A 27,609-nucleotide genomic window follows, 5' to 3' on the forward strand; every position below is an offset into this window, starting at 1 on the left:
GCATTGTGAAAGAGCTGCAACGAGAAAGTTAGTTCACTTGTCCGCCACCTACTGGAATGTCCATAACGAAGTTTTCGTCCTCCGAATCAGTTTCAGTCTACGCATAAATTGGTTTATTTCCATTAATCTGCTTTCCTTGCAAGAAAAACAATCGTGTGATTGAAAAATGACATGAACAACCTTTTCTAATGTAAAACTTTACTTATATTTTTTATACACAAAGGAGTACAGTACAGTTCATGAGTCTTCTCAAGATGGCAGCTACATGTATCCACCGTTTCTTCAGAAAATCTATTCCTGTTTCATCTCTCAGACAGGAGAGGGGCCAGAGAACTCTTTGAAGTAGACCTGTTGGAATAAACATCATCACAAACACACAACGGAATAAAAAAATTTAAGCAAAAAATATAATATACGTTCGATAAATACAAAACTTGGGTAATTCTCATGAAACTGACATTTGACCAAAACATTTTCATGAAATATCCTCTTGGGTAACTGAAATAAGGATCTGTACTTCAACACAATTCAAACAACATTTCAATTACCTCAACAAATCCCAAAAAGTAATAGTTATATTTCTAATATTTTTTTAAAAGATTTGTCCCCTACAATAAAAGGCCAGGTCTAAATAATACATTTTAAAATAATTTAAAAATTGGTAAAAAGATTTAACATCAATCTTTTTACCAATTTAAGATTTGTAGCCATTTGGTAAAGAGAAGTGGGGTAAAGTAGGTGTTTTAGAATTCGGAAGGCATATAAAATGAAAAAATGAACCAATCAAAACAATAGTCTAGATAAATCATGGGTAAATACAACTTTTTTTCAAAAACAGAAATTTTACAGGAAATTGAAAGGTTCATTTTAATGAGTGTCCACAGGTTATTTGTGACTGTCCATAATAAATATATTGTTTAAGGTAAACCTCAACTACAAATATATTGAATTATGATTTAAGGACCACCTACAGCAACATATCTTGGGTTTTAGTTTGAGAATATAATCAGAACGAATTCCGGTAATTATAATTTGGAGTGAAAATATATGAAATGTACTTCAAATAAGTACTACATTTTCTAAAATAAAACTAAACATCACAGTAATCCGAGCTATAGATTTTTTATAGATGCATTATGTAATGTAACTTTCTACAGTTTTAAACTGGTTTCATGAGAATCACCCATTTCTCTGCCTGTATAAAGTCAAAAGTGAGGCAGAAGGCTTTCTGTTGTTGACACAATGACGGGTAAGCAATGTAAAAATGGTAGTGCTTCTTTTGTTTGGGAATTTAGTACATCATTTTCAAATTTAGTGGATGTGTTGGACCCAGCTGATGGTTTTAGGGATGGTGATGACAATATCCCAGGGCGTCTAAAATGTGACATTCTAACTCTAAACATTAATTTAACCAATTCTAAAAGTCCAGAAAATGTATGAAATGTTGTCATTTAATTAAAAAAAACATTGGATGAGACTGAAGGGAAGGATTGTTGTTAAATGGAATTTTACCGTAATCGACAAACAAACAGTGTGTTTTTGTTAGTATGCTCCTTGTTTGAATTAAGAACATATACAGCAGAACATTACACACAACTTATGAACTGAATGTCTCAGAACAACCATTCTAGAATGTACAAACGTACCAGAACACACACACTGGAGGACGCTGGTATTTTCACAGCTTCAGTGGGATGATCAAACCACCCTACGTTGGAAAAGCTACCAGGTGAATGAACATAATTACGACTGAGAACAGTCTTTAGCGATGCAAGCAACCAGCCTTTCGGCCAGAATACGTTGAGTCTACCAAGGGGTTGTGTTAAAAGGTTTACAGCACCACAACACTCAATTCAGAGGTATAAAACTCTACTTTATAAAACAGTTGAATCACTCATCTTTAGGCCATGAGTCAATACAGAACTAGTGTTGCTTGATTCTATAAGAGCAGACACATATGTGTGTGTGTGTGTGTGTGTGCACCCAAACATACAGCTCTTCACTCACAATATCCATTTTTACCTCATCTCCTAAACAGAAAATAGGCTATTTTCTACCTGACATGACGTTTGAATGACCTATGATGAAGGAATCCTAGAAGTTGAATTTATTTATGCATTCTGCTGAAGTGGATGGTATGCCATAAAGTGAGGAGTGAAAGCATTGATGTGTGCCCAGCTAACCTCTAACATAAGTGATGTTCTGACCCACTGGAATGTTTCGGTTTGCCCTGCCATAACCATCTTGACACAATGTACGAACAACCTGCGATAATAATTAGGAAATCTTAGTTTCATCATCATAATCTTTTGCTGCAGAATAACTGGGTTTTCTTTACTGTTAAAAAGAGATTAACTTTAGATTTCAAGATAGGGTTGATTTTGTAACTATATTATAAGCCAAAACCAATAGTCCTTTTTAAAAACCGATCAGTTCTCAGCTTAATGTTGATTAAAGGTTTGTAACTGGTCAGGCTCCTAACTCCAGGACTATGACTCGTACAGCGATGATGTCAGCCTCTTTTGCCTAGTGAGGTTGCCTTATGCTTTGTTTTCCCAATTATATAAAAAAAAAAAAAGTTAAAGCAACAACAAAAATGTAAACAACTTTTGAGAGGAAGAGTAGAAGAAAACCGCACCAGACATGAATAACACATATCAACAGAAGGGTTAGAGACTGACCATTGAAGTGCTCTTAGCCCCTTAGCACCAGTCCACCTCCTTTCCCTTACACAGCGTTAGCCCAGTCCACACGGTACCATGATGGGGTTGGGAAGGCAAAGCAGTACCGACACAAAGACAGTTTTGTGTGTAAGGACAGTTGTGTCCCTGGTACTCCTTCTCACTCTCTATACATCCGAGCATCCCTCTAGAGAGATGAGAGCTCGAGAAGAAGACTTCTTGTCCAGGAGGATGGAGGAAGGAATGGCAGTTCATTTCTCCTCATCCTCCACCCTCCCCCACTCCTCCTCCTCTTCCTCCATCTCTACCTCATCATCGGGCTCTTCCTCCATATAGTCCCCCCAGGTGTCATAAACATCCCCCCCTTCCTCCTCCTCTTCCTCTCCTAGTCCATACAACCCTCCCTCTTCCTCAACCACTTCCAACGCCTCTCCCTCCTCGTCCTCTCCTTCATCCTCGTCCTCTCCTTGCTCCTCATCCTCTCCTTCCTCCTCGTCATCATCCTCCCCTTCCTCCTCGTCCTCCCCTTCCTCCTCGTCCTCCCCTTCCTCCTCGTCCTCGCCTTCCTCCTCGTCCTCGCCTTCCTCCTCGTCCTCCCCTTCATCCACCTCGGCATACAGTTCTAACCCCTCCACCTGTCCGTCCTCCAGCTCTTCGTTCTCTTCTTTCGTGTCCCGGTAGGAGGAGGGGGGAGACGGAGGAGAAAAGTGCAGGATTTCACTATCGGACAGGTAGGGACTGCTAGGGGGCCCACAGGAGGAGGGGTCGGAGATCTGGGAGGTGTTGAGGAACAGGCTCCCCGTAGGGGGCAGTGGCGAGTCCTGGGCCACGGCTGGGACAATGGGGACTACAGGGACAGAACCGGGCGTGGTGGGGCCAGGCCTGGATGAGACCGGACCCAGGGGGTTGGGAAGGGGAAGGCCCCCCGGGGGAACGTACTCCCTGATCTCCCCCGGTTCCAGGGGCTCAGGTCCACAGGGGTCGTGTTCATTGCAGGCGAGCCGCCCGTCAATCTTGGAGATGAAGAGCAAGCCGTCGCGGTGCTGCTTGCAGAAGGAGCTGGGACACATCTCGCAGAAGGAGGCCGCCTCGTGACCGCAGATGTCACACTGGTGCCAGGGGCACTCCCAGCGACCTGAGGAGACACGGGATCACGGTCACAGCATGACGCACGCATTCAAGCAAAAACGGATACTACGATTTATTTCATTCCCTATTGTCCCAAGTCAATCTAAGTTATTTTGACCTCCTTGTCTAAAACCATTGGTCATAAATTCCGTGTTTGAATGCCAGGGTGTGTATTTTTCGGTTTCTACATTTTAAAGTAGGGGTCAGCAACAGGCAATTTCTCTCTCTTAGTTCAGTACTAATACCTACAACACTTAAGCTGTTAGGCTCTGTTTTGAGATTTAATAGAGCGAAAACATTTAAGGTCTGAATTGTTCCTCTTATAAGAGGTGCACCTGTGACACAACAACATTTTGGGCATTCTTTTGCTACTTGACAACTTCAAAAGCACCTCTAAAAAAAAAAATTGCCCCACAGTTGTGTAAATTTTTTTTCCAGAGTCTCTCACCAGCAGGTCTCTTGGCCAGGTTGAGACAGTCCGCGTGGTAGACCTTGGGACAGCCTGGTTTCTTACAGGACACGATCTGTCCTCCGTCCCCGCAGCTGAAGCACTCGTCCTCCCTCTCCTTGGTCACCTCCAGAGGGGCCTTCCTCTTCACAACAACCTTCTTCTTCCCCTCCTTCAGTTCCTTTCCATCCCGGGACTTGGTCGGCTGGTTCTGACACACACGCAGGTCATTATTTAGGTGGCTATGTTTAGGCAGCCCGGCCCGACCATGTTACCACGGGTGTGACAAGAATGTGCATTTCATGGTTACACTTTTGTTGAAAAGCAGTTTATACTTGCAACGAGGCCAGTGGTTGCCAAAACACCATGGTTAAGGACTTTATCCAGGCACTGCTCTTTGCATTGTTTTTGTTAAAACTCCATGAATGAACTACAAATCCAACCACCAGAATGTCTATCTTAAGCACTGGCTAACAACATTCAAAAAAGAAAAAAAATCTGATGCAAGTTCTATAAAATAGATCAAATGGACTGTAATAAAAGCTGTGTTATCATCCTGCAAGTCAGGAAGTAGAACCGGGGTGTGTTAGCAAGCTAAACAAGTCAATTAGACTTTTCAAATTTTTCTCTTACTTCTTGAACACCAACCTATCCACCTGCACCTTTTTTGATACAAAGCATTCAATAAAAAAAAATTCTAACAATAACAAAAAAGAAATAGCAGTCCCTACCTGTCCGATAGCAAAATAACATATATATAAAAATATTTTTTTAAACTAATATAATTCATAAGCCCAAGGATACAAAAGCGTTACGCATCACTTTCGCAAGGTATTGCATAAGGAACCAGTCTATTGCACAAGGAACCAGTCTATTGCACAAGGAACCAGTCTAGCAACAAAGCACTTTGGCCAAAATACCAGGGCTAAGGACTCTATCCCTGACCTTGTTGCTTAAGTACACCTTCACCATTTCTGGTATATGCCGTTATCATCTCACAGTAACCTAATGAAAAATAACATATTTCCGTCAACCTTACCTTTGGTCGGACCCCCAGAAAGCCAGAACAGTTGGGGGCTCCACATTTACACACCGTCTTGCCATTTCCCAGACACTCCAGGTTGTAGTTGAAGGTCAGCTCCACACCTGCACAGATACAAAACCACCCTCAGAAACAGTCTACATTGTGCAGAGCCGCGGATCTGTGTTAACACTCCCGGCTCAATGCCCATATAAGGTTCCTCATCGGCAACCAGAGATAAAAAAAACTGTCAATAAAAGCAAAATAACAACAAAAAACCCTCCTCAGAGAGAAACTAGCTTTATACCAAGAGAAAAGCCTCTTGGTCCCCAGGCTTTGTTAGAACCTTATGATAATGTACAGTTAGGTTTGCCGTTACTTCCTCTGACCTTTGGGGATGTCCTCCAGGGCGAAGAGCCCCACCCTGGTGTCGCCGTTCACCGTCCACTTCTGGGTCTCACAGTTGGGCTGGCAGCAGTGGTTCATGAAGCGGGCCTGGTTCCCCTTCGGTCCGGCATCGATGATACGGTCTTTGTCCAGGGTTAGCATGTAAAAGTTACAGATGTCGTTCTCCTGAGCGTGCCGGATCCTGGCTCGACACTCCTCCTCGTCGATCACCTCCCCCACGTACTCGTTCACAAACGCTCCCTGGGAGAGAGTGGAGGGCACACGCTCGGCTTACGGTCCAGGAGACACACGAACGACACTATTTACGTGCAAACATGCATCCCATTTCCCCAACCGTTTGCCAAGTTCTTTTTCCGCGACCCGCCCTTGTACCTTCTTGATGTCGGAGACGGCCCTCAGCCCCCAGCCACGTGACAGGGTCCTGAAGATCTCCACCTGGGTGTACTGTCTTTTGGTGAAGCTCTGGTTCTGGCACCTATCCCCGGCGAGACACACTTGCGGGTGGCACTCGTACATCAGCATGCGGTTGATGCACTCTGAGTCTATTCCGCACGGGTTCTCGTCCGACGCCTTGCAATTGCAGCGCGGCACCTCTGATAGGTCCGCCGTGATGATCTGCACCTTCCCGATTGGCCGGTTGACCTAAGAGGGTGAAATGCAGGGGTGACGATCAGTTTCAGAGGTCTGGTGCGTTTGGGTCAATGACATCATTTTAGTTTGTCAACTTTCCATTCTAGGTTCTGTTCACTTCATTTGCTTTTTCCAGGAACTGTTCCCATCCTTACAAAGACAGTAAATTTTTTATTCCCATATTTATTGAAGGGAGCCCAACAGGCTGGAGAAATGAATCGGTACCTTGATGTGTCTGTAGGGAGGAGGTTTCTTATCATTTCTCCTGTCCTCCTGAAGCTGTCTCATCTCCTTCTCAGCCAGAAGTTCTCTAAACCGCTCGGCTGCTTCATTCAGAGCTGAGAACAAGCAGAAGCAGTTAATATTAGCTAACATCTCCAGCGACAAGCTTTCAGTCCGGCCACAGAGTTGCCTAAAACATCTCTATTATTTAAGAACAAATGCATTTAGAAGATGAAAACATGCAATTAAGTGTAGAGAAATATTACGTTCTTCAGATATTTTCTTTTAAATTAAGGGAAGTTTACTATTGAAACAGAGTAGAGGGTTCCGTCTAACCTTTCTTGTAGATGGCATCACAACCCTTGCCCATCTTGTCCTTGTTGTTGGCATCTCCTTCCATGTAAGGGAAGACCCGGGCCTGGTAGGTCCAGGCATAGTCCTTAGAACCAAAGAACTGCACAGGGAACTCCCCAACCTCGTGCTTCATACGGAGAATGTTGTCCGGGACGTTCTTCGGAAGGCACACCTCTGCCGGCCACCACCTAGGCGCAGGCGATGAGATAACGGTGACGGGTTTGTCATCACTGGCCACAAAATGGAGATCCTGATAGCAACATTACTGGTCTTCCGGAACTGCTTTTGGACTATTTTATAATAGTTTGAAATGTGGGTAAAGACTGTCATTCAGTTTTGACCAAAAGCTTACACTGACATTCCAGAGACTAGTGTTTCTTACTTGAATCGCCCCACTTTGACCCAAAGGATGTCCTTGAAGCGGGGTTTCTTCCCGGCCTTGCAGTCGTTACAGAACCAGCTACCTTCAGGCATCTCGATGTTCAGACATTCTTGGTGGAAGGCGGCTGGACAGGCCTCGCAGCACAGCAGACTGCCTCCTGCAGGCAGAAAGGAAGAATCTCAAAAACCATGCAGACAACTGCATGACCCAAAAAACGCAGAAACCTCATGGTTTTAATGAAGCTGAATGCTTCATTTGATTTAACTTCAACCTTTTCTCTCCGTGCATGTATCTTTAAACCTACCATCTCTACGACACTCCTACTGCATCTCCAATAACAATAACCCCACATTTATATTAAAGGGGCAATATGAATTTGTTTTGCATTGAAATGTCAGACATATTCCATAATACTGTATACCCAAAATAATGGGTGCATTCAAAAACTCATCCTAAAATGCCAAATTTCAGAATCTTCACACATTAGTAGAAACATATTCTCCAGATTTCTAGCTTGACTGAGCTCACAGGGGCCCAACCAGCCACAAGGAGTCGTTAAGCAACTAAGCAAGGCAACCATATTTGGTTACTAACTCTGTCATTTTTATTTCAAATAAAAAAAGAAGCACTGAAAGATTCATGGAATCAATAGACCATCCACATCAATATTAAATATATTTAAAATATCACAAATGTACAGTTTCTAAAGCTTTTGTAAGCTTGCTGACCACAAGTGAACGTGAAACCTACTAGCATTGGGACTGCTAGTTCGTTTTATAAAAGACTATTTGGTAGGTCTTTTGTTTCTCTTGCCAATTACTATAATTATATATAGATAAACTGAATATCCAATGGGTCAGTTATAACTAACTTTACCCAGCTGTGTTGGGGAGAGTCAGGTTGAATACGAACTTGCTCTTTGCACTTGTTGCTGCAATTCCCCTAGCTTCCACAAGGAGAATGAATCTAACATACAGCCTCGTGGTAATCAGAACTTGGTAATCTTACAACCCGGAAAACAAAATCGGCCAACCAACGGCAACGTGATCCGTCACCAACCTTCTGAGCAGACAAAGCACCAGCTGACGTTGATGTGTTCGTGGTTTTTGTAGTTTTTGCGTGGGGTAAAGTGGTTGGGACACAGGAAGCTGTTGTTGGCCAGGACAACGCTGCCCGCCGCCATGCAGTAGTCATTGGCGTGATACGCGACGGGGCAGCGAACGCAGCGCGTCAGACGACCTGCAGGAACGAAGCGCAGGGTGGACGGTGAACACACACGCACACGCGCACTGAAGGACAATGGCAGCTGCGTTAGAAACCCCCCGGACGGACTACCTTTGGAGCTGCAGGGGTTGAGGGGGTTGTTGATGTGACAGGACAGACAGATGTGGAGGGAGCAGCGGAAGCCTTTGCTCTGGGGCTGGGTGGGGGCGTGTTTCAGGATGCACTCGTTGTGGTAGAACTTCCCACAGACAGGCACCATACACCGCTTAACGCCGTCCCCTGACTTCTTACACACGAAGCATGTCCGCACCCCTGGAATGGAAGGGACACACTGTTAGCTTCCGGGACGCTTACACACCTTGAGAGCGTTGATATGGTAAGTCCGCATGTGAAAAGATGCACGGCGTGTTATAGGAGCACCGCCATACAACCGCTGGAACTGGCTGACATAAAGAGACCTACTAACAATGAATAATAGATGTGGTTGGGTTATGGTGGTTTAAATGTCGGCTCACCTGTAGTGCAATCACAGCAGACAAACTTTCCCCTAGGGGCTTCTGATAGGCCAATACAATTGAGGTGGAACGCCCCACAGCACTGGCCCTCACACAGCAGCAGATCGCCTGTCCTCTCACACACCTGCAAAACACCATGCGCAAGCACATTACTATACTCCCAAAACTTGTTCATCAGTCCGGTACTGGGAATGGTTATTTCCTGAGAAAGCCTGGAATCTGAGACTTTCGTTTCGTTTTCCTTAACAAAGTGAATTGTGAGACTGTCGTTTAGCCCACCTGACAGACATTCTCCTTGGCGGACGAAGCTCCTCCCTTCTCTCCAATGGGTTTCTTAGTGATGGAGACCAGGGAGGCTTCGCTGGGTGAGGACAAACTATCATTCAGACTGGGAGAGAATACCTGCATATGAAAAGAGAATGGTGGATTTATTACACATGCTACTACATTAAGGTATTACTAAGTTTTCAGTGTATAACGCCCTGTTTTACAGCACTTCTAAGGGAAGGTTGTACCCTCAGCAGAACTCTATCATCAATGACATGAAGCAATACATTTTTTACCAATTACTGGAAAAGTAACAACATGGGAGTTTATGCTGACCTCGGGTTTGGGGGTCCCCTCTCCGTTGATGTGGCTTTCTCCTTCCACCCCAGGACTGACCTTCTCTGCTTCTGTTTTTGGGGTGAGGAGCCCCAAAGGGCTGGGGGCCCTGCCAGGTGAGGGGTCCCGTGGAGGATCCCTGCTCTCTGGAGTTGTCAAGCTGGATTCAGGGATTTCACCCACAGATTGAACCTGTTGTAGAAAAGATACCACTAGTTTCTAAATGGTTCAATAGACGTAGAGTTTAGTTACTATGCTTGTTGATATTTGTATGGGTTCAGGGTGTTTTTCAGTCCTACCTGAGTGTCGTTGTCTTCTGTTTTTTCCTCGGCCTGTCCACACTGCTTCTTCGACTCCTTCTTCTTTGGAAGACTAAGAGACACTTCCTCTATGGTGCATTCCAAGACCTTATGAGAAGGCTTCCTTGGCCTCTTCCTCTCCAGCGATACTGGAGCAGAGAAACGACCAAACACATTCACTGACCCACAAATCCACTGGATCAGAAAATATACTGTAATTATATATAATGCAGTCCATAGGTATTTGGACAGTGACGCAAGTTTAGTTATTTTGGCTCTGAACCCCAGCATACTGGACCTAAAAAGCAGCCATGACCAAGAAGGTAAAGTGCAGACGGTCAGATTCCATGTGATGGTATATACATCCATGAACCATAAACCGTGTAGGAATTGAAGGCACTTTTATACACAGTCCACCTCATTTTGGGGGAACAAATGAAATGGACGAATTAACATGCTTTTAAAATAAAGACATCACCTTTAGTACTTGATTGCAAATTGTTTGTATTTGATGAATGCCTGAAGTAGACCCCAGCAGATGTTGGGTATCTTCCCTGGTGAGGCCCTGCCAGGCCTATACTGAAGCAATCTTCAGTTCCTGTTTGTTTTGGGGCACTTTGCCTTCAGTCTAGTCTTCAGCAAGTGAAACACATGCTCAGTAGTATTCAGATTGACTTGGCCAGTCAAGAAGATTCCACTCTCTGACTCCTTGATTAATTTAGCAGTATGTTTGGGTTAACTGTCCTCATCCAAGGTGAAGAATATTGACATTGATTATTATATCATTATTGATATTGTCATCCAATGAATTTTGACGCATTTGGTTGTTTCTGATCAGCTACTGTCAGCGGTTATATCATCAATGAAGACAGTTCCAGTGGCAGCCATACGTTCCCAAAACATAACAACCCCTCTACCTAATTTCACAAATAAGTTTGTATGCAATTTTCTTTATTTCTCTCTACACTGTCCTTTGTCCAGCAGATGATTTGGGGATGGCTAATGTTTTGGCTATGTCTTAGATCAATATACTATATTTTATTTGCATCCTAATGACCAACTTAACTTGCATTGACACTTTTTCGGTCCTTGTGTTGTAAGACACCAGCAAACGACTCCAAATGCAAATGCAAAGCTCAGAACCAAGACTAGACACTGAAAACTTTTTTTATGCAAACAAACACATTTGGCTAATAAGTGACAATAGTCCAAATATTTTTGGTACCCTTAAATGGGGAGATTATACAGTTAGGTCCAGAAATAATTGGACACTAACACAAGATTTGTTATTTTGTCTGTTTACCAAAATATATTAAAGTTACAGTTTAATAATCAATATAGCCTTAAAGTCCAGTCTCTTAGCTTTACTTGGAGGGTATTCACATCTAAATTGGAGGAGGGGTTTAGGAATTACAGCTCTTTAATATGTAGCTCCCTCTTTTTCAAGGGACCAAAACAACTGACTCAAAAGCTCTTTCATGGATAGGTGTGGGCAATTCCTTCGTTATTTCCTCATCAATTACACAGGTAAAAGGTCTGGAGTTGATTCCAGGTGAAAAAAGGAATGCACCGGTGAGCTCTGCAATACAAAAATGCCTGGACGTCCATGGAAGACAACAGTGGTGGATGATCGATGGATTCTTTTCATGGTAAAGAAAAAACCCTACACAACATCCAGCCAAGTGAAGAGCATTCTCCAGGAGGTAGGCATATCATTATTTAGGTCTACCACAAAGAGAAGACTTCACAAGAGCAAATACAAAGGGTTCGCCAAAAGGTGCAAATCATTCATAAGCCTCAAGAATAGAAAACCCAGATTATGCCAAAAAAACATCTAAAAAAGCCAGCCCAGTTCTGGAACAGATCAACCTATGCCAGAATGATGGGAAGAAAAAAGTATGGATAAGGAACGGCTCATGACCAGAAGCACACCACATCATCCGTAAACCTTGGTGGAGGCAGTGTGATGGCATGGCCATGCATGGCTTCCAATGGCACTGGGTCACTAGAGTACAGATTATATTGTCTGCTCAGATTCAGCCAAATTCAGCGAAGTTGATTGCACGGCGCTTCACTTTACAGATGGACAATGACCCAAAACATACTGCGATAGGAACCCATGAGTTTTTTAAGGAATTTTCTGCAATTGCCAAGTCAATCACCTGATCTCAACCCGATCAAGCATGCATTTCACTTGCTGAAGACAAAACTTATGACAGAAAGACCCAAGAACAAAAAACAACTGAAGACAGCTGCAGTAAAAGCCTAGCAAAGCATCACAAAGGAGGAAACCCAGAGTTTGGTGATGTCCATGCATTCCAAACAAAGGAATCTTGACAAAGTATTAAAAATGAAATATATATATATATATTTGAGCCCCTGAAATGAAGGGACTGTGTATGAAAATGGTTGCAATTCCTAAACGTTTCATGCTATATTTTTGGCCCACCCATTGAATTAAAGCTGAAAGTCTGCACTTCAATTTCATCTGTTTCATTTCAAATCCATTGTGTTGGCGTACAGAGCAAGAATTATTAAAATGTTGTCAGTGTCCAAATATTTCCAGATGTGACTGTAGAGGATGTGTTTTCTTTATAATAACTTTCCTAAACCAATATATCTGCCTTGTATATTACATAACATTTCACAGTTTGAAATATGTGTTAGAGGGGGAAAAACATTCACTGACTCCTTACCAGAGGTAGGTGGAGGGCTGGTCCGGTCTGATGTTGGTGAAGGGGAGGTTTCTGCTTGAGGTTGTTTGGATAATGAGTCTATAACACGATTGAGGATATCTTGAGACAGAGTGTGTTCCAATCCTGCCGGGGCCTTGTTACTGGCTGGTTCCCCCGACACAGGTATAGCAGCAGGGGTAGAGCAGGAGGTTAGCAGGCCTGGAGCTGTAGAAGGGCTCAGATGGGTTTTGGAAGAGTCTAGAGGTTTCTTGATTTTTTTCTTTGGGGAGAAGAACTGCTCCTCCTCTGTGGATTCCAGCAGTCGTTTACTAGGTTTCCTCAGTCTCTTGTTCTCGGAATGTGCTGTGGGGAAAAAATTAATCGATGAATGCTACACTTTATTTAGGACAAACTGTGATTAAATAGCATTTTTGGGAATTTTTTTAATTTTTAGACAGTGAAATTATGTAACTCAAATAGCTTGGAAATGACTGTGTAACCTATACCCCCAGACTCACGGCATCATATGTTTCCTCTGTGGGTCTAGGACAAGCCTTTGGATCTTGGCATTATGTGTTACCACACGCCCACATGGATAAGATGAAACCAGATCCAGTTCACGATTTTCCAAACTTACTCTAATGATAATCTAATAATTTGCATTGATTTTGGAGTACTTTTAGACATTTTATATGACGGTAAAGTTAAGGGTGTACTAACAATTTTTTTAAGGAAATCACATTTCTGTTAATTATATGAATTAAATGGTTTCAAAGTACATTTCTGGTGTGAACTCTTAAATACCTTTATCAATGGAATTTAGCTCAAATGTCCAAAAATGTAAAAACTAAAAAATAAGACAACTTTCCAGAGGTTATACTTACTTCTTGCAGGACGTGTCTCAGACTGCTAAACCACCCAGATAAATTATTGCAACTAAACTATTTTTCTAAATGCTGACAAAAAACAGGAAAACACTGCCGGTACCAATTCAAATATTACCTGACGTGTCATCTAGCTTCTCCGTAACCAGGTTCAAATCAGGGAAGGTGACAGGGGTCCTGATGGGGTCAGATGTACCTCCCGGTACAGCCTTACAGACCCCATTCATCTCTACAGATCCCTTTGGAGACAACACCCCAGCCGTGGCCACTGTGTCCTTTCCTGGCTTAACTGGCCCTTGCTGTTCAAACGTTTGCCAACGCTTTTTAGGCGCCACTTTAGTACCCAGGTTTTTGTTAAGGTGAGAGGAGGAGTCGGCTGTGGAGGGGAAGGCGGGTGGAGGAGGACGGAGGCTGGGCTCGGCTAAATCGCCGTGCCCACTGACAAACTCCCTACCCCAGGCCAGGTCGGCCAGCTCAGGGGAGAGACCTCCGACGGTGGCCCGGAGCTTGGCCGGTGGTCGCTGCTTCCTCCGCTGCTGCTTTTCCACAGCGTTTGCCACCATCTGAGCCAGGACCGTTTTCTCTTCGCATTTGTAAGTGTCATTTTTCATGATGGCTTTAGTTTTGGACTTGGCCTCTGCGCTCTTATGTATTAGCGAGCCTTCATGCTGACCGTTTGGGATTTTTGTCCCAGGTATCCAGTCTCCGCAAGCAGCACCATTCAGCAGGCGGTCTGCCGGATCAGTGGGCATTACCATGGGCTCCTCCTTGATGAGGGCGGGCGAGGGGGGCATGGTCAGAGGTTTGCCCTCCATCTCCCTGGTATCATGCATGTCCTTAAGGAGCATCAGGAAAGTACTGAATTTATAATTAGGCTCTGGTTTAAAGTTAGTAGCAGAGTCCCCAGAGTCGCTCTCCTCCTTTACTAAGGACTTGAAAGAGAGCTCCTTTATGTCCTGGAAGGCATCCATGGGGGAAAGAGAGGAGGTGGGGGAGGAACAAGAGGATATGTCTGAGACAACCATCTCCTTCTTGATCTTAATAGGGGGTATGACAGGCTGACAGGTTCCCGGGGTTTCATCTCGAGACTTTTTCAACATGCCGTTGCGGAGGTGCCTTCGGTCAGACTTGGGGTGCTTTTTGGGAGAGCTGGGGCTAGAGGAGGGCTTTTTGTTTGGTGAGGAATCCCTGCTGGTAGACATCTCCGTGTCGATTCCAACGTTATTGCCCGCGTCGTCATCATCATCAGAAGATGAAGAATGTGTGTAAGCCATATCATTCACACACTTTTGGCTTGAGGCCAGCAGAGCCTCTTTGAGTTCCGTTTCTTCCTCTGCTTTCAAAGCTCGGGTCATCAGGCGGCTGCTGGCTGGGAGATTAACTGAGTGCTTATCGAAAGCCATTTTATCTGTCCCTTCAGAAGTGCTGGATGACTTCTGTTTTGACTGTGAAGCATTTGTGTTTTTTGTAGTTCTGTCACTGAAAATAGATTGGTTGCCTGAAATGCTTGGGGAGGGGGACGGGGAAATAGAGACTTCACACCTAGGGGCGATCGCTGACACACGCCTTTCTTGGGACTTTTTAGAAGGAGTAGACTGCTCCTTCAAGGCCACTTTCACTGGCTCTTGGGTCAAGGGCTTCTCTGCATGCACTTCTGACGATTTCTCTGTGTCTTCTGGTTTCTCCGACCGCTTCAGCCGCATAATGGTCGGGACAGAATCTAGGTCTGCGTAAGGAGAGTCTTTGGGCTCCTCGTTCTTCAGTGAATTGGGCGCAGCAGGCATTTGGTTCACCAGGTCTAGGATACTTAGTGGCTGTGTGGGACTTCCAGCTATATTACCAAAGATTTCCGCTAAGCCTTTCCTCTTCTTCTTCTTACATGGCTTCTTTTTGCAGCTGACATCACTCACTACTGGCGGGTTTACAGCTGGTGAATGCTGGTTTCGGTTGTGCGGAGGGCTAAAGGAGCCTGGTTCGGTGAGGTTAGAGGAGGAGCAGGAGGGGGCAGCGGGTGTTTTTTCTTGAGGCAACGGGGAAGACACTCTTTCTTCACCGTTGATGGCCATGGAAGAAGACATAACAGCACATTCGCGTAGAAGATATTCTGCTTCCCGAACACTGGCTTTCCACGACTCCAAAAGACGTTTGGGTATCTATAGATGATAGACGATAGCAATCAGAACAAGAGCAACCAACTGACAAAAACATCCTTATTTTTAAACTACACTGATTTGTCACTATGCAGAAAAGAGAGTATTGGAGTATCATCTATTCTGCACCTTCACAAGAAAAGTGGTGCCCACATTTGACTTGGTTACCGTGTATCTGTAGTCTTTTTCCCTCTGCTTCCCTCTCCGTCTCAGCACTGGGAGCTCTGAGAACTGGTCTCCTCCGGTGAAGCGGTAGGTGGCTTTCCCAGGCACCCAGGCATGATCTGCAATCTCCCCCAGAGTCTCCAAGAAATACATACGACAAGGGCGGCGACTGGGCACTGGAATAGAAAACACAAAAACAACTTACAAATGTTAAGCTTGATTTTAGATGTATTATTTCACCATTACATAACGAGGTAACAAATTTGACCTCAAATTCTCCTTTTCAGTGATGACCTGGTCAATGGCATACCGTTGACTGAGGACAACACAGAACCACATAATGCTAAATATCGAAATAGAAATGAACACTATATACAAGGGAAATAAACATCCAACTATATTATACTGTAAGACATATACATAGATGTGATGGTCTAGCAGGTGCATTGATCAGATAGAAGCTTGGTTTGATTGTGTTTGTAGAAGCGAGGTGTGATAAGTGCCAATTTGAAGGGTCTTTAGCAATTTGTCACAGTCAGTGACATCAGACAAATCAATGACGTTGATCAAATCAAAATAACAAGGCTCACAATTAAGCTGAATACTGGTCATCACACAACCTAAGCTGCCAGGTCCAGCTTATACAACAGTCCTAGGATGCTCCTGGAATTTATGTCCCTGACAAATTATTTCAAAAAATAAATGCTGGATCCAAAGGCGGTGCTATACTTTTCCAGGTTTACAAATTCCACAGAACCCAGAAGAGAATTTCCCCTTTCTAATTTTTTTATCTGCACTTTATAGCCTGACATCAAACGACTCAGACCACTGATGAATATTGTCATAAGTTGAGATTCGGCACAAATAATACTATGCTCCACCTTTCATGCATGTGTGCGTCTCCTCCAGTGGGTCTACAGTGACTCTACAGGGCCACCAAGGTCTGCGATTAAACTTGGCCCAGACCAGATCATCCTCCACATACAGCACCGCTGGGAGGGGCTTCTTCTTCGGACTGTTGGACTGAACAGCACAAAATAAAAGTTCTTATTCAATTATACAATCATAGCAGTTTTATTGGCAGTTACTAAACACTGCTGGTAAAAAATGATTTAGTGTTTATAACATTATATTGCATTTCAAATGTTTTTAGCATTTTAAAATGAACCCCATATTAAATCAATATTGTTTCGCTGAATATAAAATGACTCTATACTTTCTACCCACATACTGTACACAAAGACAAATCCTGTTCTCCAAGATTACACTGTATTTACAGTATAGCTTCAGATCACTGTTGAGAGCTGCTTCTGACACAAGGGAGATTGTTACAATTATTACGTACATTGGAGTTGGTTCCATCAGGTGAGATAAGGCCGTGGTCAGGTGTGTTGTCCAGCATCTCACTATCACTGTCAGAGTCCTCATCCATACTCCAGCCATCCCCCATCGAAATATCCGGCAGGGCGCTGGGGCTGAGCGTTGGATCCAGCTCTGCTAGGCTCTTAGACATCAAGTTGAGAACAGAGGGTTTAAAGGTGCTATTGTGTCCCACCCCCGAACCGGCCATGACGATGGAGTCTTTGACCGTCTTGTTTCTGTCAGACTTAGAAGAGTGCTGTTGAAAAGGGACCAACTCGTCCTCATCCACCCTGTCCCCACCGTCGAACAAGGTGGACTCAAAATGCAAGTATCCATTGGGAATGGGAGAGCAGCGCTCCAAACTATCGGAACTGATGGGCGAGAATCCGTTGAGATCCCGGATGGAGTCTTCGTAGGGTTCCGTCTCCTTGGTTACAGGAGAGGGGGGAAGTCGGACCACGGTGGATCCGTAAGTGTCGCCTCCCATTGGGTTATGAGAGTGCATGTGATTCCTGCCATGGAGGTCCTTTGGCTGGGGAAAGGTTCCCAGGTCAGACCCAGGTCTGTGCACCATAGTGGAGAGGTCCTGAAGCCTCAAAAGAGGGCTATAGCGGTGTAGCCTCTCCCTCTCAGCTGCCTGATTGTACCCATAGCTAGGTGCCTGTTTGCAGGAGGAGGTGGGCAGTTGCATGGCTGCCGACGGTTGGTCTGTTGAGCCACGCTTTGCGCTGTTGTTGCATTGGTTTCCATAGGAAGTGGTGGAAACTGAGAGGCCATTGGGGGGCTTCAGCTCTGGCTGGCCTGAGCAGTACCCTTTGGCTGACACTGAGCCGCCCCTGACAGCCCGTCTGTATGATTGATTCATGTTGTCATGGCTCCTTCCTGTCATAAGGAAAGGCACATTAAGGGTAAGGTTAGAATGGTACACGTTTAGTGCTGAGGTTGACAAAGGTAAGCCTTGAAGTAAACAACATGTTTCTGTCTCAGTACAACGTGATCAACTAATATTTCTGAGGTACGCTCATGCACCGTTTGAAATAGGCTAAAATGTTACATAACAAAACAATGGTTGATAAACGAATTTAATGTATATGACCCATATTTCTCAGAACAACAACTCACATTCCACGCGACAATAACAGAAAAAAAGAGTGCACCGCATAGCCCACACGTATTAAGCCGACATTGCATGGCTTCCACTTTGAAGGCCTCCGTAGATTGCTGGCAGCAGAGAAGACAAAAAGATCAGGAAAACATAGCAAGCGGCCGGCGTGATGGGCCCCGTTTACAATCGAATCATACACTCGTTCTGTTGTTAATGTAAAATAATAGACCGATCGCAAACACTAAAATTATAGACGTGTGTAACATTGCTCGCGCTGCCTCACTGACTGTAGAGGAGTCAGTGCTATCATACAGTATGGCTCACACAAATAGCCTACACAGAGCCTATAAACCGACATAGGAAGCTCCCATTCTAATCTAAAAAAGGACGGTTCGAAACGTTATAAAATATCGTCTGTCTCAAAAAACGCAAGAATCTTACCATTTGGAGGTCGGTCACAATAAAACCAACTGCTGGTCTTTCAGATTGGGGCATGAAGCGTGTGTTTTTTTCGATTTGTGAAAGCGAATCTGCACAATCCAGGCAGTAGCAGCAACAGCACTAGGCCAAGAAAGACCCACAGCTCTCATTCTCTCCCCTTCACCTCCTAGCTATCTCATCAGCGGCGGCATTTCCAAAACAGTCACCAATGGACAAAATAAATGTAAAACCTTCCATTGTAGTGCATCAAGTCTGTGTACAGCACCTTACTCCCAAGCAATTACAATATCATATTTACTACATGATTGTTATGCGGGCTGTCGAAATGCCCCTCTGGTTATGTTAAAACAAGCCCAGCTAGACTGAGTGCAGAGCTGAGCAGAGCAACCAATCCGCACAGCCACCCAACCCCCCGTCTGCGGAACACAGCAGATCGGGCCGGGGCACTCTCTCACCCTCCTCTCACTCAGTCAGCACTGAACACACTGCTCTACCGTCACGCTGGCAAATCCAGGTGCACCATCGGAAATAAAAGCGTGGATATGATTAACATATCCTGTCCTGTGGTTTAGTCAACATACATTTAACTATAGATAGTGTAATAGTTATTATGGGGTTATGCGATGAAAAGGTATCATAAGCATTGCGCCAGTAGTTTCCTTATCCCAACAAAGGCTTATTTTGCTTCCTCCATTTTGGATAGCAGAGGAAGAGCTAGAAAGAGACGAAGCTGTGTCCACAACAAATGCGGATCAGTAGTTTGAATGTGTTCAACGCGGACACAACGCGCGCGGACTCAGCTTGGGCAAAGTTTTAAAACAGACTGTCTGCGCCATATTGCTTGACGGAAGATAAATTAGGCCATGGCGCGTCAAAAACATGTCGGCGGCAATAAACATGTCAGTGTTGCGTTGAAAGCCCCAACTAGAGTCGGACACCCGAACACCAGGCCGTCAGTGATAATGGTGGACTTCAATACAGTTGTTAATTAGACTCAATATTATAATTTTTTCCACAGACCTTAAATTAACTTCGCATGAAAATTGACCGCAGCCAAGAAAAGTGCGTCTGATGTAATGGCCACACGAAAGGCATGCCGAAACTATAGGGGTGGCCTACATCCTCCCTTAAATCGCTTCGCACAATACCCAAGTAGCCAAAATCGAAATGTCAGTTGTCATGTAGGCTACAGCCATACTTCTATAACCAACTTTATTATAATTCGTATTCATATTACCTGACTGGCAATAGGCAAATATTGATATGCCTCAGCTGCTCTTCATTGATCTGGAGATTTGTCACTCAGTAGAAGGTATGGCGAGGAGACTGCACAAGGAATGTCAGGGGCCCAGAAAATATTTTTTTTCCCGAAGCGGGACAGTGTTTTTGAGTTGAAATTAATTAGCAAATGTGTGTTTATTTATTCTCATTCCATATTGCTTTTCTAGGTTATATGTGAGGTTTTGCTATACCTTCCATACTATAGGCCTGTGTAATAGGCTGTTAATATACATTGATGTGTATCTTATACGATTCTGACAGATTCAATTGTCAGCATTAAAACGGCACATACATATGGAAGAGTGTTGGGAAAAGACATCAGTGATCTTATTTACTCTTATGATAAACAGAAGATGAGGGCCACCCAGTGGCCCATAGGGGGACCTGGACACCTTGTTTCTTTGTCTACACATAATTGTCTTTATAAATAAAAACAAGCATTTTAATGACAGCCAAGGCAGTTATAATTTTGGAATGATATTTTTTTTTTTTTTATTTTGGTTATACATACAGTACATTATCTTTACACATACTCCACCACGTAGCATTTTCTCTGATGGTTAATCGTGTTGGTTCCTACTCAGCATAACCACCCACCGTTCATTCTGGGGTTGCTTTATAAACTGATAGTTACCTTGTTAGGATAAAGAATAAAGGAGAATACAGTACACTGAATAGACAAAAACGTTAATATTCATAAAGCATTAGAAATAAAAATTCCTATGTGTCAAATGAAAAATGACAAGAGTTTCCTGGGTTCACTGTGTTCGTGTCAGTTGAAGCAAAAGGACAAAAACATTTTCTAACAATGTTGTGTCACAATAAATCCATTCCCATGTCTCATAATCAGTGTATAAATACAAAATGTTATACATGTCATATCAGACAACAGTAAAAGACAAACACAGCTACATACACTCTGGGAACAGTTTAAGATTATTGTTAAGCTAGTGTGTTTTCTGTTCTTTTCTACTAAATTGCATTTAAAAGTGAAAAACCTTGGGATGACAATAAGACCATGAAGACTACTACTAAAAGCACATTATATCAGAGCATAAATAAACCAATAAATCAAATGAATGAAAGTCAGATATACCTAAAAAAATAATAATCCAGAAAGCAAGCATTTGAATGTATTATGACGAATAATAGGGCAATTCACTCATTCCTGTTTTGCTACAGTATACTGATTGTATTTATTATGACTCATCATGCAATCTCTGTAAAATAAGATCCCATACTCTCAAAGTTCAGTCTTTGGATAGGTGTAGAATAGATGGTTCGGATATTAACACAAGATATTGAAATCAGGAGCCATTCGTAGGTAGCCAGTGCTCGACAGTCACAGGTAACAAAAGTCAACCTTTCCAACACTTTGGCTAAACAAGTCCCGCTGGTCGTCACCATCCTCTAGGACATGCATTCAAATACAACTTCCAGGCAATAGATACAGACACCGACAAAGCTACTCGCTAGTTTCTTCAACTTTGCTAGCAGGCTCACACAAGTCCCGTTTCTGCATCATGGAGTAAGGAAAAGAAGCCACGTCGCAGCTGGCATAGTCTAGTTTTTTTGTTCCGCTGCCGCAGTTATTGAAGTCCAGTTTCTTGGTACCATCACAGCTCCCGTACTCCAACTTCTTGAGCCTAGCCAGAGTCTTGATGCTGCCAGGCGGTCTGCCGGGACTCACCTTGTAGCCAGCCGCTTTGGTGGTACCAAGGGGCCTCCCGGGACTGGTCTTAAACCCTGCGGCTTTCGTGGTGCCCAGTGGGCGGCCAGTGCTCGTCCGGTAACCGGCTGACTTTGTGGTCCCCGAGGGTCTTCCTCTACGGCCGGATTTGACAATGCCTCCTTTTTTCTTCTTGGACGTCTCGGGACCGGCTGGAGCCTCGCTGGCACCTCGGATCCTCACTGTCTGAGGGTGGAACTCATTCTGGTTATCTTGTTGCACTTGACAGGACATTGGCTTGTGCATACCCTGTGGCAGATGGGGTAGGTTGGGCAGGGGCAGTTGTAGATTAGGGGGAGGGGGCGAGGGGTAGAATTTGTTGGATTGCGAGCTGCATAGGTCAAAGTGGCTGGTGGGGTGTTGACAGTCCTCCGCTAGGCCGGTCATGCAATAGTCATTGCTGCTGCTAGTGACTTGGTGCATCATCTTCTGTCAGAGGAAATGAAGGAAATAGGTTCACAATCTTTCAATTGGTAAGTGTGATGCAACACACACACACACACACACACAAAACCTAGTTTGCTAATACAACTGTTAAACGTATGTTATCAAGTACAAACATGCTATTCTAATTAATTATATTTTAATCTTTGACATCTGCAAACATATTGTTCAACATTATTCATCAAAGTTATTATGGCTATTGTTTTAACCATATAGGCGTTACTAATGCAATATGCAACAGTGTCTCGCTAGGCGTTTACAACACCAGTACGTGAGAAATACGAGACAACAGGCGCTACAAAAATGAAACACACAAAGAAAGCACCGCAACTGCTGGTAGATTTAGCGAACATAAAAACAAGAAATCCACAAACCTAATTTGTAGGCGGTTCAAGGAATACAAAGGGTTAAAAATGTAACAGATAGATTTTCCATCCTTGACAGCCACAACATCATGATAAAAACACACGCATTCTACGCACTTTAGTCCATTGGATGTAGTTTTGATCCAGGATTACATTATGGGCCGGTTATTTCATGGTTATTTGTTCTTCTAGCACCGACGTTTAAATGAAAAAGGCAGCCATTTTCGTGCTAAAAAAAATTAATAAAATAGGAGGGGCGCAAAGAGCATGCGCGTGAGACTTCAAGGAAACGTAGCACCTCAATAGTTTGGCATTCCCAAAACGTGCAAATAAAATGGGATCAACGATATACTCATTTCAGCCTTCGTATTCTTATTCTCTAGACAGAAACGTAAAGGTGTCAATATACTCTTTCTAGGGTCGTAATAATACTGTACTTTCCCTGTACTTTCAGTAGGTGGTGGTACGACAATAAAGATAAAATACAGGATTAACAACCCAGATTAACCTGACTTTAGTGTGAAGGCAACCTAGTTTGCAAAACACATCATACAGCACATTCACTTTACAGTATTTTTCCAAGTTTTTCAATATGGACAATACGTACTGTACTCTAATACACCTTTTAGTGCAATACAGACTTCATCCAGAAAATTCAACCACAGGAAACAAAGAAACAAATCCATTTGATTTCAAATAATATTTCACATTTAATATGAATCTTAAAACAGTAATATTAGCTTTAATGTCACAACTTCAGATGGAAAATGAAAAATAACACTTCTCCCTTAACATACTGTCACCACCCAGTAATAAAGTCCTTATTCAGTCCACAGGACCAAATGATTTGACACAAACTCCAAGGTAACATTTCCCAAGCATGGCAATGGTCAACGTAGTGGTTAAGAGTGTCTGATAAATAGCCCAAATGTAAATGTACATAATGAATGGATTGTCAACTAGTGTCCCAGATGACAGGGTGCTTAGGTCTCCCGTATTATCTTGGTCAGCTTCTGGATCTTGGTCTTGGTGGACATGTCCACATATTTGTCCCCAATGCTGACAATCATTCCCCCGAGGATGGAAGGGTCAGACTGGAGAAAAGGGAACAAAAAGACAGAAAGTACAAACCAGTACATCTGGCACGCTGTAATGAGGTTTGTCATAAGAGCTGACATTACTCTAACATGTTTAGAACATCAAACAGACATAAGTAGGAAGTATTTACTATTCAGAAGCCTTCTCCATGTTCATCCTACCTTAGACTCCAACTTCAGAGTCTCTCCTTTTGCCAAGAATCCACTCAGAGCTACTTTCAGGTCTTGGAGGTTGGCAGCATCTAGAGGCTGTTGAAAATACACAGGGCAAAATAATATACTGAATTAAATGAAGTTATGCCTAACATGCCAAAAATGATTACACATTTCCTGTTTGTGACTGATTAACATAAGAGTCTAGCTGCACCATGGTCCTCCCACTCAAACTCACAGAGCTTCAACTCACTGAGGTTGCTTGGGCAGTAACTAGAGGGCCGAACAACCTTCGACTGAGTCACATACACTGTTCAATCTCCTCCAAGCGGTGACAGAGCAAGTTCAGCTCAGTCCTGCACAGCAACGTCTAAACTCTTGTCTAATGACTTTTGGGATGATGTGTGCACAAAAGTGACTTGTGCAACATTTGTAGGTTGTTTTCCATAGTTAGTCGTTACTGTGGCCTTCTTTGAATGCTCCCTATATTTATCCCTGAGTTATTATACATGTACAGTGCTAAGCAAAATAAGGACATCTTAGAAAATAGTTTTCAAAACTATTTTGTGTGGCCTCCCTCAGAATGCAAAACCGAAGCTATTTACTATGGTAGCACTGTGACAAATTCCTCTAAGCCTCTTGCAGGATTTGCCATAATTCTTCTTATTAAGTTCATGACTTTTAACACAACTTCAATAATGTTGAGGTTGGGGCTCTGAGCTGCCCAGTCTGGATGCATTCAAACTGTAGACTTCCAACCCAAGTAGATTTTATTCGTGTGTACGGGGTCAGTATCATGCAGAAAACCCAATCAGTCAAAGATGTGAAGGTTCTCAGGGTTGAAACGTAACAGGGATATTCAGTGTCGAAACATGTACTTGCCTTTTGTTTGTCTTCAACTTGATTCAACTAGTTAATTCAAATTTCTCCCATCCATTTCACATAATATCAAATACCTTTTGGACAACTCAAGAAGTTCTTGTGCATTTTTTTGTATTCATGTTTATTTTGTATTTATTCTAACGTTATATTGCATTTTTACGAGCAACTGAACACTTACTGCCAAGCAAAATCCTTTCAAGTGGTGTAAGACTTGGGCATAGTACCATATGTGCAGTTATGTGTTAATTAATGCAGTCCTTTAACTCTCTTCATTACTCTTGTGGTTTTGTGTGAAGTCATTACTAGTTTCTCCACTTATAGCCTACCATTTCCACAATTTTTATACCCGGTTATGTGGATAAAACTGCTATGCTGCTGATAGAAGCTTCCCAGCAACAATCTATGAGCATGTTTGGGTGGACTTAGATTTTTGGAGGAGGGGAAATTCATGCACTTCCCATTCCACTCCCACTGGGGCAATAGCAGAGTTCACATTTGTTAGTAAAAGCAGACAAAAGTAGCGTGCACTATGGTGCACTATGCAGCATTTTCCATTAAAAATATCCAGGACTGACACTATCCCCAGTGCCATGGTTGCAAGTAAAACGTAGAAGGCCGGGATGCTCGTAGGCGTGTACTTCCTTGAAGGTGTGTGAGGTGAAGGCCAATGACAAGCTTTGTTCGGGTACATGTAGCATACACTGAACGCTCCAGAAACTAAGATATACATAAGCAATGCGAACATAAACGAGGGAACATTTTGCATTTGATGGAGAAAGCTGCAGTTTGTGTGAACAGTGAAGCAGAGTTGGCAACCTTTCTGCTTGACAAGTAGGTTACATCACATAGAAATGTATTCAATGTTCTTGTTTATTCTATTTGTATGAGCCCAGATACGTTATACCAAAGTCTTTGGTTGAGACAATAAGCTAACGAGCAAAGTTGTGTCCAAACAGACACTCCTTGATTCCATTTCTTGCTGGAAAATAGTTTTACAACCTGGTGTTCTCTGCAAAATGTTAAGAAAAACAAACATGCATTGTGTGTTGTTTGACTAAACCTTATGCTTAAGCAAATATTGCTCAGAAGAGGCAATATAATTGCTCAAAATAATTATATTGCCTTCTAGCTAGATTTTCCCAGGTGCAAACTGGTCAAAGTGCGCATATTATTGTTCCAGCTAGCGCTAGCAAGCACGATTATGGTTTCATGTTCAAAAAGTAGCCATCAATGAGTCTCTGAAATATGGCAATGCATCTAACACAGTAGATAGCCCAAGTAATGTTCTGATTGGTTTAGCTGTTTACTTTGTTTATTCTGTGTTCTGTAGTTATGGAAAGGGAACATCAACTTTAACTCCATTTGAAACAAAAGTCTGTGTTCATTGTTCCAGCATCAACGGTTGGAGGTGACACTGCTTCAAATCGGTCATTATGCTCGTAGTTAGTAATAACAATGTCAGATCCTAATGGAGTTATAGAACCGGTATACAACTCATTGCCGATAGGTAGCATTAAGTTGCATAGGGCACCTTTAAACTTGGATATTTCAAAAAATGTATGTAGTTGTGTATTAAAATTGCACAGGATGAACATCATATTTTCCCCACACCGACAAATAAGATTGAACAATAAAAAGCCCAGCCTGTGTTTTTTTTGACAGAGCAGTTTAGATGGTACGCTTCTATGTCAAAGTTGTATATCCCGTACGGGCCAAGACTGAATTTGTTGAAAGAGTCCATTCTTCATTGTCCACAGGTCACAAAATCCATGGTTGATGCATGTCAGAGCCTACCTGAGCAGTGGTGACATTGCCAAAGACCTCTCCACGGTGGACACTCATCTTGCTGAAGGCTGAGAGGACATCGGATGTCAGTGTCAGGCGGCCATTGTCAGCCATAACATCTGAGGATTGGATGTGGGAAAAAACCCATTCAAGTAAAGCTTTAATGGTCTTCATCAGATGCATTTAGCACATTACAAGTTAACAACACTGACAATAAGGCAACAACTACTACATATAACACGAAAATAAATGTGAAGGACATCCTACCAACTGATGAGGTTGACAATGATGGGAGACATCTCTTTCTTGGTCAGGGTATCAGTGAAGGTCCGCTGCTTAATGCTGCGTTTCACATGAGGGTTTGCCATGATACCAGACAGCTTTTTATGTCCTTGACTAGGGCCTGAAAACAAAAGCATTGTATGAGTGGGTCATCCAAAAAAAATTATATGGACCAAGGCACTTTACACACTTCAGAACTTAGTTTAAAATTAATCCATATAAATGTATAATAAGAGTCAAATGTGTTTATTATAATTGGGTTGTGTGGTTCACCCACCTAGCTGTCTTCAATGCACTAACTAAGATGCTGAGGTAAATCAAAACGTTACGTAAATGGTTGTTAAATTAGACAGCATAGATGCCAATCTATTTCTAGCTTCATGAAAGACAAGTTAAAAACAACTGAGTCCGTTTCAAATGAAACAGACAGGCACACAATCAGGTTTAAGGGACAGGGAAGCCCCCAACAGACAGAGGTGTGTGTGGAGGTGAATGAGATTGACTCACAGATACTGTGACTAGCTCCTTCTCCACTTGTTCCAGGTTGTCCTGCTTGCCGGCTGCCGAGAAAAGAGCGGTGGCATTGCGACCCTCCACACCATACACCTGGAATCGGGGCTAAAATAAAGAAGGCTGAACATGTGGCACAGAAGGAATATTCACCAAAGTCAATGCATCCAGTAGATGTGTTTGGATTATCTGTAATCACAGGAGACTAGATCATCTACACTTAAGCCCAAAAGTATTCATACCCATGACACATTTTGAGTTGAATTTTTATTTGACCAATAGGTTTCTTCTTGCTGGAAATGACATAAACAAGTGACAAAACACGGTAAGACATTGTGCTGGAGACACATATTTTTTTTTACAAAAAATGCCATGTCCAACATT

At 43.0% G+C, this 27,609-nt stretch overlaps 3 protein-coding genes across 4 annotated transcripts; all 3 read right to left on the reverse strand.

The window, feature by feature from the left end:
• Positions 1–2,848: 2,848 nt before the first annotated feature.
• On the reverse strand, positions 2,849–19,324 carry nsd1a (nuclear receptor binding SET domain protein 1a). Its single transcript, XM_034291973.1, has 21 exons — positions 18,698–19,324; positions 17,135–18,033; positions 16,671–16,812; positions 15,793–15,965; positions 13,593–15,627; positions 12,612–12,953; positions 9,916–10,064; positions 9,617–9,808; positions 9,293–9,415; positions 9,014–9,137; positions 8,610–8,810; positions 8,334–8,513; positions 7,275–7,431; positions 6,875–7,080; positions 6,542–6,654; positions 6,059–6,328; positions 5,668–5,926; positions 5,297–5,403; positions 4,258–4,468; positions 3,217–3,816; positions 2,849–2,868 (listed from the first exon to the last, which is right to left on the reverse strand). Exons 2-21 carry the CDS (start codon positions 18,014–18,016, stop codon positions 2,849–2,851), a joined length of 6,486 nt encoding a protein of 2,161 aa, XP_034147864.1. The 5' UTR covers positions 18,017–18,033; positions 18,698–19,324.
• Positions 19,325–20,468: 1,144 nt separating this feature from the next.
• On the reverse strand, positions 20,469–22,792 carry LOC105026103 (UPF0461 protein C5orf24 homolog). Of its 2 annotated transcripts, none has more exons than XM_010897351.4 (2): positions 22,634–22,792; positions 20,469–22,136 (listed from the first exon to the last, which is right to left on the reverse strand). In XM_010897351.4, exon 2 carries the CDS (start codon positions 22,131–22,133, stop codon positions 21,444–21,446), a length of 690 nt encoding a protein of 229 aa, XP_010895653.3. In that variant the 5' UTR covers positions 22,134–22,136; positions 22,634–22,792; the 3' UTR covers positions 20,469–21,443. The 2 variants fall into 2 exon arrangements, with proteins under 2 accessions (XP_010895653.3, XP_034147704.1); XM_034291813.1 differs by having other exon boundaries at positions 22,526–22,785.
• A 435-nt stretch (positions 22,793–23,227) lies between these two features.
• LOC106023663 (ATP synthase subunit O, mitochondrial-like) lies at positions 23,228–26,584 on the reverse strand. Its single transcript, XM_013133427.3, has 3 exons — positions 26,443–26,584; positions 23,776–23,862; positions 23,228–23,610 (listed from the first exon to the last, which is right to left on the reverse strand). The coding sequence occupies exons 1-3, from the start codon at positions 26,545–26,547 to the stop codon at positions 23,500–23,502; spliced, it is 303 nt and encodes a 100-aa protein (XP_012988881.1). The 5' UTR covers positions 26,548–26,584; the 3' UTR covers positions 23,228–23,499.
• Positions 26,585–27,609: the final 1,025 nt, after the last annotated feature.

The sequence above is a fragment of the Esox lucius genome, chromosome 4 (assembly GCF_011004845.1).
Source record: "Esox lucius isolate fEsoLuc1 chromosome 4, fEsoLuc1.pri, whole genome shotgun sequence".
Taxonomy (NCBI): domain Eukaryota; kingdom Metazoa; phylum Chordata; class Actinopteri; order Esociformes; family Esocidae; genus Esox; species Esox lucius.

Coding starts and splice junctions, on each gene's coding strand:
- nsd1a (XM_034291973.1), bottom strand. CDS start 18,016: ATGAATCAATCATACAGACGGGCTGTCAGGGGCGGCTCAGTGTCAGCC. Junction 9,809..9,915: donor CAGAAGACAACGACACTCAG/GTAGGACTGAAA, acceptor TTTCTACAACAG/GTTCAATCTGTGGGTGAAAT. Junction 5,404..5,667: donor CCTGGAGGACATCCCCAAAG/GTCAGAGGAAGT, acceptor GTATCTGTGCAG/GTGTGGAGCTGACCTTCAAC.
- LOC105026103 (XM_010897351.4), bottom strand. CDS start 22,133: ATGATGCACCAAGTCACTAGCAGCAGCAATGACTATTGCATGACCGGC.
- LOC106023663 (XM_013133427.3), bottom strand. CDS start 26,547: ATGGCTGACAATGGCCGCCTGACACTGACATCCGATGTCCTCTCAGCC. Junction 23,863..26,442: donor GCAATGTCACCACTGCTCAG/GTAGGCTCTGAC, acceptor TATTTTCAACAG/CCTCTAGATGCTGCCAACCT. Junction 23,611..23,775: donor CTCTGAAGTTGGAGTCTAAG/GTAGGATGAACA, acceptor CCTTTTCTCCAG/TCTGACCCTTCCATCCTCGG.